This window comes from Haliotis rufescens, unplaced genomic scaffold (assembly GCF_023055435.1).
Source record: "Haliotis rufescens isolate VD_foot unplaced genomic scaffold, xgHalRufe1.0.p SCAF_33, whole genome shotgun sequence".
Taxonomy (NCBI): Eukaryota; Metazoa; Mollusca; class Gastropoda; order Lepetellida; family Haliotidae; genus Haliotis; species Haliotis rufescens.
In genome coordinates, this window is record NW_025964035.1 from 3899749 (window position 1) to 3917711 (window position 17963).

The following is a 17963-nucleotide window of genomic DNA, read 5'->3' on the forward strand; positions in this document are numbered from 1 at the left end:
AACGCCGCACTCAGCAATATTCAAGCTGGGCCAGAGAATCGAGTGTCTGATATTATGAACATCAATCCACGCAATTGGGATACGATGACATGCGTCAGCTATCCTGACCACCCGATCCCGTTAGTCACTTCTTACGACAAGCATAGTCGCCTTTTATGGCAGGCATGGCTGCTGAAGATCTATTCTACCCCGGATCTTCACGGGTAAGAATTAGAGCGAGTGAGTGAGGTTTTACGCCGCCTTTAGCAATATTCCAGCAAGATCACGGCGGGGGACACCAGAAATGGGCTTCACACATGGTACCCATGTCGGGTATCGAACCCGGGTCTTCGGCGTGACGAGCGAACGCTTTAACCACAAAACGCAAGAATGAGTGAGTGAGTTAAAATTTAACGTCGCATCGGCATTATTTCAGCCATACAAGACGCGCATGAATGAGAGAGAACACGGGGATGTGAATTGTGATTTTTCGCTTGATTTGACAAGGCAAGATGGCAACATATGGACATGAAGATACAAATCTCAATCTCGACTTGTGAGAAAAGGAAATCTGTATTACAACACGAGAATGCGATAGTTAAACCAAATCGAGAACGCCAGAGCGTTCCCTAAGGTATCCCACACTACGAGACACGCCAATGATGTGAACAACATGTATCCAGACGGAAATTGTCACACAAGAGCGAAATCGTCCTTGACCTTCGTCGTTGTTACGGCCGTGCTCTTCTCCCATGCAAATATTCGCCTCAGTTCAAATCTAAACACTTTCCCTGACAAAATATATATGAAAAAATTTGAGCAATAGTTGATGTCCGAACACAACTCGAAAATGTCAATAAAGGGATAAAGTGTGTGAAATAATTCCCGCATTCCCTTATACCTGGTTGCTATGGCAACGTGGACGATTACCGAGACGATGACGGATGGAAACAAGGTCACAACGTAAACGAACGATATTGTGACCAGCATCAAGGTCGTTTTGTGAGTTTTAGCAACATTTCTTCTTGATCTTGGCAGAGCATAGTCTTCTGGGCGTCGGAGCTTTTTCACTCGGTATATCCTGTGGAGGACGAGGACGTTGCACGTGAGGACTATGACAACCGGAAGGACGAAAATCAGCGTGAACTGGTAGAGATACACGTGCAGTGACGTGTACACGGTGAGGTAGTCGGTCAAGGCCACGCACTTGTCGTCTATCTTGCCCACCATGAAGAATCGGAACACCTGAGGAAGAACAACAGTTCATGAATAAAACGGTCATATGTTTGTTTGGTTGTTTGTTTGTTGTTTAACGCCCACTCAGCAATATTAATGACGGCGGTCTGTAAATAATCGAGTCTGGACCAGACAATCCAGTGATTGACATCATGAGCATCGATCCACACAATTGGGATTGATGCAAGCATCGACCAAGTCAGCGAGCCTGGCCACCCGATCCCGTTAGTCGCCTCTTACGACAAGCATAGTCGCCTTTTACGGCAAGCATGGGTTGCTGAAGACCTATTCTACCCCGGATCTTCACGGGTCTTAGCTGACACTCCGTGGTATCAATGGAATACTGTTCACTCACTGTTTCAGCTGAAAATCGGGATGGTTATTCTGTCGTTTACGTTCTGTATCGAAAATGAAATGGATCATGGATCATGAGGAACACAATTACTGTAAAAACCGAAAAGTCAAGCGTGAGATTTGGTAACAAAATGATTGACTGTTCTTATACGCCGCACTCAGCATTATTCCAACTAAAAGTTTCAGAATTAAAACAGTCAAGGAGTGAGGTGATCACGAGTAAAAGTGTCCGTGGGCCTTCATAGGAAAACAGTTCATGTCAATAGATAAACCTGTCGGTGGGTAAAAGTGTAAGTAAAACAATCGAATGTTTCGAAAACCGTGAAGATCCGGGGTAGAGTGTAGGTCTTCAGCATCCAAAGCTTGTCGTAAGAGGCGACTAACGGGATCGGGTGATGAGGCTCGCTGACTTGATTGATGCATGTCATCGTATGCCAATTGCGTTGATCGATGCTCATGATATCAATGCCTCGATTATTTACAGACCGCCGTCATATAGCTGGAACATTGCTGAGTGCGGCGTTAAACAACAAACAAACAAACTAGTACAAGCACAAACACACACACACACACACCTAGGTTTTTCAAAACCATACTTCTAACTTCATCAAGCTCTTACCACAAGCATAGTCGAGTGTTACGGCAAGTGTGGGTTGCTGAAGTCCCATTCTCACCGCCGTTACATAGCTGGAATATTGCTCAGTGCCGCGTCAAACAACACACCAACCAACATCCCCCATCAACAGACCGTGAATACATAAGCTTAGCAGTGTTGAAGCTAGTTGTGACCCACAAATCAATCAAAGAGCTGGTCGGGAAGCCAGCGAGAGCTCAGGTTACATGGCATGAATGGTAATGGTTTATACTTGGCAACGTCTGCAGGATGTGCTACAGCCACCGCCTGCTCTGTCGCTACACACTGCTTCACTGTCAAGCCCTGTTGGTGTTCGCGCAATGTTCGAGCAGTGTTCACGCACGGAGCATTACTCACTTGACCTCCATGGTTATAAATGGACACGAGCTTTCTGAAAACTGTCAGCATCAATTAAACTTCGACACTGCAAAGCGACCCTATGTCGTATTCACAAACCCGAGGCGACCAACGGGATCGGAGGGTCAGGCTCGCTGACTTGGTTGATGCATGTCTTCGTATCTCAATTGCGTGGGACCCGTGAAGATTCCGGGGTAGAATAGGTCTCAGCAACACATGCTTGCCGTAAAAGGCGACTATGCTTGTCGTAAGAGGCGACTAACAGGATCGGGTAGTCAGGCTCGCTGACTTGATTGATGCATGTCATCGATCCCAATTGCGTTGATCGATGCTCATGATATTAATCACTGGATTGTCTGGTTCAGACTCGATTATTTACAGACCGCCGTCATATAACTGGATTTTGCTGATTGCGGCATTAAACAACAAACTCAACTGCGTGGATCGATGCTCATGACATCAATCACTGGATTGTCTGGTTCAGACTTGATTGTTTATAGATCGTCGTAACGTAGCTGGACTATTTGCTGAGTGCGGCGATGAACAACAAACAAACTTACACGAAGTTATACTAAATCGTCAACGTATGGCAGTTCTTACCCTGTGCATGTAATTGTGACGGTCGTCAAGCATTGACGTCAACCGACATTATACAATACTTCTAAGGTGACTATGCTTGTCGTAAAAAGCGACTAACGGGATCGGGTGGTCAGGCTCGCTGACTTGGTTGATGCATTTCATCGATCCCAATTGCGTGGATCGATGCTCAAAATGATATTAATCACTGGATTGTCTGGTCCAGACTCGATTATTTACAGACCGCCGTCATATAGCTGGAATATTGCTGAGTGCGGCGTTAAACAACACACCAACAAACCAATCTATTGCCCACGGTATTCATTCTGCACATGTGAATAATCGGGTCAAGCCGAGCTTGTTAATCATTGCCTTCGTAGAAAGACATACGTGTTAACCCGCGGTGTTGCGTGCCACATAAAGGTCATTCGATACAAAATACAGCCCTCGTAGTTATAACGTGTGTTGGTTTTTGGTTTGTTGTTTTACGCCGCACTCAGCAATATTCCAGCTATATGACGGCGGATTGTAAATAATCGAGTCTGGACCAGACAATCCAGTGATTTACATCATGAACATCGATCCTCGCAATTGGGATCGATGACATGCATCAACCAAGTCAGCGAGCCTGTCCACCCGATCCCGTTAGTCGCCTTTTACGACAAGCATAGTCGCCTTTTACGGCAAGCATGGGTGTCTGAAGACCTATTCTACCCCGGAATCTTCACGGGGTGTTGGTAAGATGGCAAGGAAGGTACAAGTCTGCAAATGATTGCAAGGTTTATAAAATTCTTTTAACGCTTTCAGTAGTAGTACGTGACCTACGTGCCATCAAATTATCGGTGATGCCGAGGTGTCTCAATGAAGATTAATTGCTGCAGGGCTTCTCGTCGTAAATGTCAAATTATTCCATTTCACTTCTTGCAATAAAGTAAAATGAATACAAAATGTTGATGTCCTCGACGCCTTGATGCTTGTTCGTTATCAATGCCGATGAGAATAAACCATTTTGCAGATGCTGTATCAAATGTTTACTCATTTTTTCAATTAAATAGACGGCGTTTTCACGGAAATCAAATACGTCATGGTAACAGCAGCCTAAAGACAGTCGCGTTGTTTTATAATAGGAATGCAACTTTTTAAACTTAACGCAGCGTTATTTCTCAAACATTAGGAATGGAACCGCACGCCTCGATTGCCGAAATCGATTAATGGGCCTAGGTTGCTATTTCCCATGTTAAAAAAGCAAGAGTGTTATATTCCAGTTATCGTCGCCACTTTTATGTGGAATCAAATACAATACGGCTATTCAAAGAGCAAAAATAAATATTCTTATTACTTCTTTGGGAAGGAATAGTTCGCCGGAAAATATGTTCTCGAACTATTCAAGAAACACTATTGATCGATATTAAAATTTATTATTCTGTGCTATAGGTCACAATTTAGTCGGTGTCGCTGTCACGTTCAATGACTGGTTGGTATATTGTCATGAGTGTTTGCTATTTTCGACAGGCAGTTTACATGCTTTTCATGAAACAGTACAATTGTTTAACGCCGCACTCAGCAATTTTCCAGCTATATGACTGGGGTCTGTAAATAATCGAGTCTGGACCAGGCAATTCAGTGATTGATATCATGCGCATCAATCCACGCTATTGGAATACGATGAAAAGCATCAACCAAGTCAGCGAGTCTGACCACCCGATCCCATCAGTCGCCTCGTACGAGACGCATAGTAGCCCTTTATGGCAAGCAATGGTTGCTGAAGAGCTGCAATTCCCCTTTGTGACATGTACCAAATGTTCCCGTGTCAGGTGAACACTTGACTTGCCATTGCATGTGTTTGTCTCCGATGGGGCAGGATAGACTCAGCTTGTATCATCACTAATTGTTAGCTCGTCATAAAGCCGCCTTTCTTATTGTCTTGTACCCTATGTTCCTGCGTTTTTTACGTGAACAATTAACTTGCCTTTGCATGTGTTTGTGACGGGTGCCACCGGTTGGGCAGGAAACGCTCACCTTTTCGCGAACACCGGCTATCATTACTATCTGATGGTGATTCATAAACACATGCCTCATAATATAGTCGGAATCGTACAATCGACTCTGCTTTATGCATAGATTTCTATTGTATATAGAAAGGGTTTTGTCGCTATATTTCATTAGTCGGAATCCTACAAAGGACCCAATGGTTTTGTCATTTTTAATTAAATCATCGATTTAAGTTCTCTTGCCCAATTTGAACGACCACGGTTGAATGGACTGTTTGTTGACTACACTCAGCGACAATTGAAATCCACAGAGCTGCTGCACGTCGCAAAATGATAATTAAGAAAGAACCGTAAGCTGACACGTGTTCGCGGTGCAAGAAGTTCATCTCAGGGTCACAAAATAGCTACCTTTCAAGTTCAATTCCCAAAAGAAAAAGCCTTCTGATCTTAAAAAAAACCCTCTAGCCTTGTTAACGATAGGATAGTTATCCAACATCCCCTATTTACGACCATGCTCTTATAAAGGGTCGTAAGGCTTCGTAATGTTAAGGAGAAATGATTACTCCATTGGTAATTTGTAGGCAATCGTTATAATTGGATTATGTGAAACCCTAAACGGAATGAAACGCAGCTGCCACACGTTAGAGTATTGCCATTATGGTTGTTTTCAAGAATTCATTGAAGGACGTTGTTCATTTCTGACAGTGAAGGCTTCATGTGATTCTTGATTTCCTTCCCGTACATTAACCCGGCGTGCAGCCTTCGTCATACAGTGTTAAGGTTAAAACACTCAAACAAATGCCATGGCTTGGTCCGGATAGTGTTACATTTAAAACCACCAGCAACAGAAGTTGGTTCCAGTTAAATTTTCAGTTCATTTTAAAATTCAGGAACACCCGCATTTATGAAAACACAAAGTATTGTTCGACATTTTACCAGACAAATATCTCTCATATCAGGCACAATGTTTAATAGAATCTAAACTTCCATTTTAATGTTTTGATTCAGTCTTTATACTTGACAAGCTTACCGGATTTTGTCATTTCTCTTCGAAACTTTGCATGTCTATCAGACTCATGCTGAACTGGTGCCTTTTGCTATTTAGGAATTTGAGATTTTTTTATTTTTTACGTTTCCATGGCAACAAGTTGGACTTAGGTTCTGTAGGGTAGGGTTCGTTTCCGGAGCATTACTCAAAACCCATTCAATACTTTCTAACAAAACTTTGCATGTCCACCAGGCACAAACTGAACTGGTGCCTTTTGATATTTAGCACTTTTAGAAAAAATTATTTTAGAATTTCCATCGCAGCTATTTTGACTTGGGCTAAGAGAATGTTGGGTCAGTTACCTAGTTTGGGACCATAACGTGTTAAAATGGGCGGAGAATATAGACGACTTCGTCGACTATACGCTTGTTCATTTAAGTGTGAAGAGACCCGTGAAGATCCGGGTTAGATAAACACATGCAATGGCAAGTCAAGTTTTCACCTGACACGGGACCATATAGCACAAGTCAAAATAGAGAATTGCAGCTCTTCCGCAACCCATGTTTGTAAGAGGCGACCAACGGGATCGGTTGGTCATGTCAACGTATCCCAATTGCGTTTGTTCGATGCTCATGATATTAATCACTTGATTGTCTGGTCCAGACTCGATTATTTACAGGCCGTCATATAGCTGGAATATTGCTGAGTGCGGCGTTAAACAACAAACAAACATTAGAAGTATAAGTTAAGTAGTTAGTATGACATACCGAAACATAATTCTTATTAGCATACATAAATCTAACTTCCTCCATGGAATTCATATATAGGACGCTGTATTCCTCAACACAAGTGACTATATGGAACACTCCATTTGATCCGGTTACAGTGAAAACACAATCTAATAACCTCTCTAAACAAGTATGTCAAATCAATTTGAGAAATATTTAGCTGTTGTTGTTGTAATTTATGATGGTTTGATGAGTAAGAAATCTGCATTTTTTTCAATAATAAAATGCACTTGAACCTTTATAAAGCACCCTTACAATTCTCCCCGCTGCATGCAATAAAAGTGGTTACAGCTGAAAGGCCCGCCAAATATATCTCCAAACAACACTTGCAAGATGCATCGAGATTGGTTAAGAATTGGCGCCGTAATTCAAATATTTGTTACTCTAACCATTAAGTCGAGACCATGTATAGAAATATCATGAAGCCTCGTTTTCGATTTACTTCCTCTCGACGTCGACAGCGTGGGTCAGAGCAGCAACTTTCTGTGTATATTACAAGGACATATACTCTTTTCACGGCTAAATGGTAAGTATTTCACTTTTTAGTATGTTAAGTTTGCAATAGACATCACAACATGCACACTTTCAATGCCATTGTTGAATTATTTGCGCCTGAGGGGGTCTTTTAAAACTTCAGGCGACACTCGGAGCATTGACCAGTTATCATTGTGGGCCCTGTGTATATTTAAACAGTAATGGCCACGTATTGTCTTCAGATAACACCCGTTTTGGTGCAGGTGAATCGATCAAAATCATGTGCACAGCACTATAGTGGCAAAAGTGTTTTTTCACGTGCAACTGGTCACGTGGCCATAATACCGCACGTGTTTTCAGCCACATTTGTTAGCAGTCATTAACAAAAAAAGAAGAAAACAAAAGTCTTTACGGCCATTTGTCATGCAACGCCTTTCAAATTTGCAACGTGAACGTGACATCGGCATGTTGCAGACGGGAACGTCCGTAGCTGAAGTCGCAAGGACGATGGGTTGTAGTCGACGGACTGTTTATGATTTAAAGACGCGTCTACAGCAAACGGGTACCACCGCTGATCGCCCTCGGCCAGGTCGACCACGTGTGACGTCACAAGCAGAGGATCGTCAGATTGTCTTTCGTCACCTCCGTAACCGATTTTTGACAGCTACATCAACCAGAAATGAACTGTTTAGGGGTAGATTGAGTGCGCAAACTATTCGAAACCGTCTGAGAACTGCTCACCTTCAAGCACGACGGCCATACCGCGGGCCGATTCTGACTCAATTACACAGACGTCAACGTCAATTGTGGGCACAGCGACACTTACGATAGACTCAGAGGAATTGGAATTAAGTCGTCTTCAGTGCTGAATCCCGATTTAATCTTCGATTTGCTGATGGTAGGGCGAGGATTTGGAGGCGCCGTCATGAACGTTACGCCCAGTGTTGTGTACAGGAAGTTGACAGATTTCGAGGCGGGATGTCATGGTGTGGGGTGCTTTCTGTGGCAATGCACGTTCCAGGCTTCTTGTCATCCGTGGCAACCTCAACGCTGCTGCTTACCGCGACCAGGTACTGGTACCAGAACCTCTGCCTTTTATGGCAGCACATGGACCCGGTTTGATCTTCCAACACGACAATTCCAGACCCCACACAGCAATTTTGACAAGGAATTTCCTTCAGAATGCGGGAGTCAGCGTCATGGACTGGCCGTGAAGGTCTCCCGACCTCAATCCCATCGAACACGTCCGGGATGCTCTTGGCAGAAGTCTGCGAAGTCTTTCCCTGAAGATATGTTCCAGTTCCAGGTGTTTTCAGCTATACGAGACAACCTACAATGCCAGAGAGGAACCGATTCCTCGGTTTCCATTAAAGTACCTGTCTGTTCACCTGCGGTGATAAAGCCTCTGACTGATCTGTCAGCTACTATCTACTCCCACAAAGACATCAGCAACAGATCACTCTGCCGCTTCAATGATGTGCATGCACCAAATGTTTTATTCGGAGAACATTGGTATTACAGGGTTTTAAACCCTGCAGGAGACTTCTGTTCTGTTAACAGAGAGACACTAAGCTTTGGCTGTTATGAGCGAAAGATGAGAGAGGAGTATGACACAGATTTCAAGAAAACCTTGATCCATCGTGGATTTGTATTCGACATGACATTTCTAAAAGAAAAGGGGAACCATGTCGAAATGGACCAACTCAGACACATACTGAAACGTGTGAATTCATAGCATGAGATAAGTTACCAGTCATCCACCTTGTGTTTCGTTTCTATCTAAGTATTTTTTAAAGCTGATATGTTCAGCTTGCAGGATTATGTATGTGTGTTCTCTCTATCATATATTTTCACCCATGGTTTAAACTAGAGATTCTTTGAAACCATTCCTCAAGGTGTTTTGTTTATATATTCTGTTTGACAGCTGTGAAATGTTCACCATACTAGGTTTATTTGTGTTATGCCTATCAATGTGACAAAACTGTCGTTGTATGAGGAATATAAAAGTGTAGCACAAGTTAGTCACAGTTTTACCTCTGATATTTGTAATAGTATTATTTCATCCTTATGTATGAAGAGGAATATAGACCCACGCGTTATCCTGTTTGTTAAAGTAACTCCAACAGTATCTTCATATCTTAAGAAACTTTTATCAATGTTTGGTAAAGAAAGGGTGGTAACCATTTGAAACAACTTCGTCATGAATGGGAGAAGGAGGAATATCATATGAAAGTATATGTTACAGGAGATTGCTTACCACATGTTTTATCAAAGCTTGACCATGAAAAGAAATCAAAGCTTTCCCTTCTGAAGAAATACAAATCAGCCGTTAGAAAGGCTAAGTGGATAAGTTGTAAGAACGTTCAGTTGAAACATAAGGTAAAGAAACTTTCATCCAGATTGTTTTTTGTTCTGAACTCTGAGGGAAAAAAAGTCAGATGTCTGAAATCTGATTTAATCTCTCAGTCACAGATATATAAGCGAAAGCAAATGTTTGTCACAGAATGTAAGCGTTCTCTTGAATTCCTACAAACGATATGATATGGAGGCAAAGGCTGTTCAGTCCAAGGGTGCTAAGGGCAATTGTTTTGATGTATCCCTTGCTGGAGGCACTGTGAAGAAAATCAAAGAGAGCCCTCAAGAAGATGATTATGTTGCCAAAGTGTTGTATGTGAAAGATTCTCAGAGTATCAGCAACAAGGCTTATCATGAATTGTCGATGGTAGTTCCCTCTTTACCCAGATTGCATGTAGTAAAGAAGAGAATGTTGCATTGCAATCATGAGGTCCATATAGTGAATACTCCTGGTGAAAGTAATGGTGTTCAACAGTCTTTGAAGGAGAAAGTGAGTAGATACATTTCTGGTAGATTAGCAGATGACAGAGACAAAATGTTAGGAACCAGGTGTCTTCGGGTCAAATTAACAGGGGATGGTACTCTTGTAGGTAGAAGGAAAACCTTGATCAATTTTGGTTTCTCTGTCTTAGGCGATGGCTGGTGTAAATCTTGTAAAGGGAACCTACCTTTTGGCTATGTTTTATGCCAAAGAGGTGAGGTGAAATTGGGTTTAACGTCGCGTCCAAGATTATTGCACTTATATAGCGACGTGCATGCACGTGTATGTGTGTGTGTGGCTGCTTGTACTAGTCCGGACTGATGCCGATTTATAGTGCTAGCTCACTGAGATACCATGCCGCAGTTTAACATGAATACCCCACTCAGACACAGTATACTGACTCCGAGCCGACCAGTCCTTGTTTTAGCCCCTTAATGCCGAGCGCCAGACAGGGTAACAACAAGTACCATCTTTTAACGTCTTTTGGTATGACGCGGCGGGGGATCGAACCCCGGACCTTCCGCTCTCCGGGCGTTATGCCAAGGAAGGGTATGAGATTGTAGCAGAGACTTTGACAGACATTATCAAGGAAGCTGAAACATTGGATCATCTTACTGTCGAGGGGCAAGTCTTTCATGTACATTTCTATCTAGACGGTGATCTTAAATTCCTCAATATGGTGTCAGGAATATCCTATTGCTTGTTTGTATAGTTGTCTCTGGTGCAAATGTCCTGCTAGTGACAGATATGATACCCAAATGCAATGGTCAGCTTCAGATATATCACAGGGGGCTAGAACTGTTGAGGAGATAGCATCAATGTCAAGGAAAAGATCACAGAACTATAACTGTGTACACCCTCCCCTATTCAAGTTTGTACCAATAACTAGAAGAATTCCTGACACTTTACATTTGTACTTACGCTTATCAGATCAACTGGTGAAGCAATTGATATATGAGCTAAGGAGCAGAGACAACATTAGAAGGAGCAATGCTACATACAAAAGAGATCAATGTTAAAACATATCAAGGTTTGAAACCTTTGTTCAAAGTCTTGGAATTGAGTTTCACTTCAGAAATGAGAGAGAATCTGGAAGGTTCACTTTCAGAGATTTCACAGGACCAGAGCACAGGAAAATTGCTGCTCAGATAGTCCTTGGGGACAAGATCCCAGGTCATCCAAAACTAAGAGCTATAATCTTCCTTTGGGGGGAACTTGGTAGCATTATATCAGTCCTGGGTCAAAGGAATTTCACAGATAGTGAGGTAATGGCTTAGGAGTGTAGGTGTAAGGCCTTGGTACACACACATGTTAATGTCTACCAGAGGAAAGATGTTACCCTTACATGCACATTCTTGCGTGTCATATTCCAGAAATGATAAGACTCCATGGTGACTTAGTGTCCTTCAGCAAACAAGGTTTTGAAAAACTAAATGACTGCACTACAGTTTGGTATTTTCGATCCACATCTCACCAGGGTAGAGCTGCATCGAAACAAATAATGCTTAAACAAAACCGTCTCGAGTTATTACAAAATACAGCAGAGCGAAAACCACTGAGATCAGCAAAATGTTCTCTTTGTCAAAGCAGAGGTCATAATAGTAGAAGCTGTGAAAATCATCCCTGAAATGCTCAAATACTGTCTTCTGGACAACATGTTATGGATCTTTCCCGGCAACACTGAACATAATTGTCTGATTTTTCAAGCTTCTTAACTTGTTTTATTGTGTCATTAACTCTTAGGTGTGGTCTGTAACTAAATATTAATGATAAAATGGTTTCATTAGATGAGTACAATGTTTTACAGATTTCTTAAAAGCATTTTTAAATGAAAAGGAATATGATGGGCTTTGCAAGAGACGATATGGTATTATCATGTGTGTTTTTTATTTCTTGACACAATTTGGTTTATTAAGAATTGATATTACTGACACCATATCTGTTAACAATAAATCCAAAGGACCAGACAAGTGAAACTAAATATTTCATTGGTTATTTTGCTTCCCATATGACATATTTCTACAGGGAACTATGAGATAAAATGGACATTAGATTGTGGACCGTTCATCTTACACATATCTCCAAATATTAATGCTTCAATTTTTTTCATTTCATAGGCAATTTGTTTTAGATTTCTTAAAAGCTTTTTGAAATCAAAGGAACATGATGGGCTTTGCAAGAGACGACATGGTATTATCATGTGTGTTTTTTTATTTCTTGGCACAATTTCGTTTATTAAGATTTGATATTACTGACACCATAGCTGTTAACAGTTATGCGTATCATTAACATACATTTGGTGACTGGTGATTTCACAGCAACAGGGTATATGTGTTTGTGGACCTTGTTTGTGACTCTGAAAACGTTTGTGAGATTATCGGCTGTGGAAGACACCATTATGAATATGGTACACCATTTTGTGAACTAAGAAATACATCTTTTTGTTTAAATGATATCATTCTTGTTATTGCCTACCATGGCAATGGTGCATACAAGGTTTAATTCAAATGTTATGACATTCATGATTAATTTGATAATTGTAAACTGCTCATCATTTTCCTTCTAGGAATAATGGTTGTTTGTTGTTTAACGCCGCACTCAGCAATATTCCAGCTATATGACGGCGGATTGTAAATAATCGAGTCTGGACCAGACAATCCAGTGATTTACATCATAAGCATCGATCCACGCAATTGGGATACGATGACATGCATCAACCAAGTCAGGCTCGCTGACTTGGTTGATACATGTAATCGATCCCAATTGCGTGGATCGATGCTCATGCTGTCAATCACTGGATTGTCTGGTCCAGACTCGATTATTTACAGACCGCCGTCATGTACAATGTAGCTGGAATATTGCTGAGTGCGGCGTTAAACAACAAACCAACCAACCGTATAATTGTTCAAACACAATGTATATTCGGATGTGCTGAAGAGACGATTACCATGTTGAACAAGGAACCAAAATGGGTTTTGTATGAAAAAAGTAGATCACAAAACCTTTCTTTGTAGAGCCAGGAAAATTCATCCATGCTGAGTTTGTCTCGTTCTTTATGTTGTTTGATGTTGGTAACGCTGGGTATTATAACCTGTGTAAACGTTTGTAAGTGCTAATCTGGATTTCACTGATAACTGTTTGTTTGTTTAATCCATTCATGCAGCACTCCTAAGATTGATAAGTATTGTATGTTTGTTTGGTAATTAACGCCGCAATCAGCAATATTCCAGTTACATGACATCGGTTTGTAATTATTCGATTCCGGGCCCGTTCAGATCTTCAGCAACCCATGCCTGCCGTAAAAGGCGACTATGCTTGTCTTTCATTTTTTCCTTGTCGTTTCACGCCGCACTCAGCAATATTCCAGCTATATGACGGCGGTCTGTAAATAATCGAGTCTGGACAAGACAATCCAGTGAGAATCTTCTCCCTTTAGTGTTTTATCGTACGTAAAGCAACGAACACGAATCGTTTATTTCTTAAATACGGTGAAAGTGCGCCAGTCGGAAACTATCATAATCTGACGCTACCGTTTTTATCCCTCGTGGGGATTGCTGGTTAGAATACATCCCCCGCAACATAGAGTGGGCCGTAAGAGGCGACTTAAAGGATCTGGTGATCAGACTCGGCGACTAGGTTGATGGTGTGTGACATCGTACCCTAAGGCTGACACTGATAGAAGCAGCCACTTAATTGTCTGGTCAAGACTCGATTATCTAGGCCGTCATACGACTGGATTAAGTGGGGCTTTAAACAACAAACAATAGTTCTTAAATCTATGACAACGCTCTTTGTTTCATGGTTAAGAAATTAAACAGATTTTATTTGGTGTAAAGGGCAAAATAGCTGTGAAAATTTTATAAATGTACCGTTGAAAATAGTTGATGAGACAAGGTGTTCGCGACCGGTAAGCACCATCCAGTATCACCCTTCATTCACACAATTTGCCTAAAAAAAGTTAGTATTTATTGCCTAACGCCGCACATGCCGCGGAGTTATACCCATTGTATAAGGTGTTCCCAACAATAATAGTTAGGATGAGTGAGTGAGTTGAGTTTAACACAGTTTTGAACAGTTTTCCAGTTATATCACGCATGTCAGCCTTATACAATATTTAAATTTGAAGTTCACACGATATACGGCTTTTCCATTGGACAAGAGGTTGGTCACATGACTGCGAAATTGTCGTTCACACGTGTATGAACTCCTGGGAATTCTCTAGGACGAATACACACAGGGGCGTTCTTTCTAAATATTTAGACCTTTTAATTTTAAACTTGGCGTTCCGGAATACATCGAGAAACGTCAGAGAGTTTGACTGCATGATTGTTCCCGAATATCCTCGCTACAACCCATCCTAATGAACACAACGAAGAAATGCACTGCCAAACCATCGTGGTATCGACTCGATCCGTGTTGAGGCTGACAGTGACAGTCTGCATCAATCTATGCATTTACCTTAGTGTCTATTTGACACATCTTTAATCACCTTTCATTGATCGGCCAGTTGATCAATGATGACTAAAACACGTAACCGCCACAGGTTCATTAACAACTTCAGAAATCTCTCCCGTCACGTTTATCGTGTCGGCCATTTTGACGTCTTGTACTTGATGTATATGTATTACGACGCGCCGTCGCCTTGATCACTTAAAGACTTTTCTCATCTAATAAGAATATTGTTTGAGTACATTGTATTGACAGAAACTACAAACGTTGTCCCCGTTGAGCATGTTGAGCATGCATAAGCACATGTCTCCTCTGGTTTTGAGGAACTATTTTCTTCCCCGATATATCTGGTTGTTGTAAGGCTGACAGTGTAAACATGAAGTCACACGTACTAAATATAATGGTGTATAGATCAAGGTCTACATCCTTTGCGGTACAAATAGTAATATAAATGGGGTTTTTAAAAATTGACTTTCACTTTGTGTGAGTTCATTGGAGTATCGCAAGCTCCGACGTTCCTACAGTTTGGCCCTCGCCCCATGAAGGTTCATGCTCCAATGAACTCACACAAAGTGAAAGTCAATTTTTAATTGGGAGGAAAGCCCGAACCACTTGGTAAAGACCACGAACAGGGATATGGTGCCGAAAAACCTAGAAACATAATCGGGGCGAACCGGGATTCGAACCCACGATCATAGGTTTCTGACGTCCCCATGGAACGCAACCCTGCACAGATAATTGCCGTGCACCTAGTAACCATCCGGAGGCGAATAACCATATACAGACTAATGATACGAGCTTCACACTACAACATATCCAGACTAATGTTAAGAGCTTCACACTACAACATATCCAGACTAATGATAAGAACTTCACACTACAACATATCCAGACTAATGATACGAGCTTCACACTACAATATATCCAGACTAATGATACGAGCATCACACTACAACATATCCAGACTAATGATAAGAGCATCACACTACAACATATCCAGACTAATGTTAAGAGCATCACACTACAACATATCCAGACTAATGATAAGAGCTCCACACTACAACATATCCAGACTAATGTTAAGAGCATCACACTACAACATATCCAGACTAATGTTAAGAGCATCACACTACAACATATCCAGACTAATGATAAGAGCTTCACACTACAGCATATCCAGACTAATGATAAGAGCTTCACCCTACAACATATCCAGACTAATGATAAGAGCTTCACACTACAGCATATCCAGACTAATGATACGAGCTTCACACTACAATATATCCAGACTAATGATACGAGCATCACACTACAACATATCCAGACTAATGATAAGAGCATCACACTACAACATATCCAGACTAATGTTAAGAGCATCACACTACAACATATCCAGACTAATGATAAGAGCTCCACACTACAACATATCCAGACTAATGTTAAGAGCATCACACTACAACATATCCAGACTAATGTTAAGAGCATCACACTACAACATATCCAGACTAATGATAAGAGCTTCACCCTACAACATATCCAGACTAATGATAAGAGCTTCACACTACAACATATCCAGACTAATGATAAGATCTTCACACTACAACATATCCAGACTAATGATAAGATCTTCACGCTACAACATATCCAGACTAATGATAAGATCTTCACACTACAACATATCCAGACTAATGATAAGATCTTTACATTACAACATATCTAGACTAATGATAAGATCTTCACGCTACAACATATCCAGACTAATCATAAGATCTTCACACTACAACATATCCAGACTAATGATAAGATCTGTACATTACAACATATCAAGACTAATGATAAGAGCTCCACACTACAACATATCCAGACTAATGATAAGAGCTCCACACCACAACATATCCAGCCTAATGATTAGAGCTCCACACTACAACATATCCAGACTAATGATAAGAGCTCCACACTACAACATATCCAGACTAATGATAAGATCTTTACATTACAAAATATCAAGACTAATGATTAGAGCTCCACACTACAACATATCCAGACTAATGATAAGAGCTCCACACTACAACATATTCAGACTAATGATAAGATCTTTACATTACACAATATCCAGACTAATGATTAGAGCTCCACACTACAACATATCCAGAATAATGATTAGAGCTCCACACTACAACATTTCCAGACTAATGATAAGAGCTTCACACTACAACATACCCTAACTAATGACAAGAGCTTCACACTACATCATATCCAGACTAATGATAAGAGCTTCACACTACAGCATATCCAGACTAATGATAAGAGCTTCACACTACAGCATATCCAGACTATTGATAAGAGCTTCACCCTACAACATATCCAGACTAATGATAAGAGCTTCACACTACAACATATCCAGACTAATGATAAGAGCTCCACACTACAACATATCCAGACTAATGATAAGAGCTTCACACTACAACATATCCAGACTAATGATAAGAGCTTCACACTACAACATATCCAGACTAATGATAAGAGCGCCACACTACAACATTTCCAGACTAATGATAAGAGCTCCACACTACAACATATCCAGACTAATGATAAGAGCTTCACACTACAACATTTCCAGACTAATGATAAGAGCTTCACACTACAACATACCCTGACTAATGATAAGAGCTTCACACTACAACATATCCAGAATAATGATAAGAGCTTCACACTACAGCATATCCAGACTAATGATAAGAGCTTCACACTACAGCATATCCAGACTAATGATAAGAGCTTCACACTACAGCATATCCAGACTAATGATAAGAGCTTCACACTACAGCATATCCAGACTAATGATAAGAGCTTCACCCCACAACATATCCAGACTAATGATAAGAGCTCCACACTACAACATATCCAGACTAATGATAAGAGCTTCACACTACAACATATCCAGACTAATGATAAGAGCTTCACACTACAACATATCCAGACTAATGATACGAGCTTCACACTACAATATATCCAGACTAATGATACGAGCATCACACTACAACATATCCAGACTAATGATAAGAGCATCACACTACAACATATCCAGACTAGTGTTAAGAGCATCACACTACAACATATCCAGACTAATGATAAGAGCTCCACACTACAACATATCCAGACTAATGTTAAGAGCATCACACTACAACATATCCAGACTAATGTTAAGAGCATCACACTACAACATATCCAGACTAATGATAAGAGCTTCACCCTACAACATATCCAGACTAATGATAAGAGCTTCACACTACAACATATC

At 41.0% G+C, this 17963-nt stretch overlaps 1 protein-coding gene across 1 annotated transcript in view; it reads right to left on the bottom strand.

Moving 5' to 3' along the window:
- Nucleotides 1-422: 422 nt before the first annotated feature.
- Nucleotides 423-17963, bottom strand: part of LOC125371990 (FMRFamide peptide receptor frpr-18-like) — a 33259-nt gene continuing 15718 nt past the window's right edge. Inside the window, exon 3 of the mRNA XM_048380751.1 lies at nt 423-1224. Within this exon, the coding sequence (XP_048236708.1) occupies nt 673-1224 (552 nt within the window). The 3' untranslated portion in view covers nt 423-672. The remainder of the gene's footprint in view (nt 1225-17963) is intronic.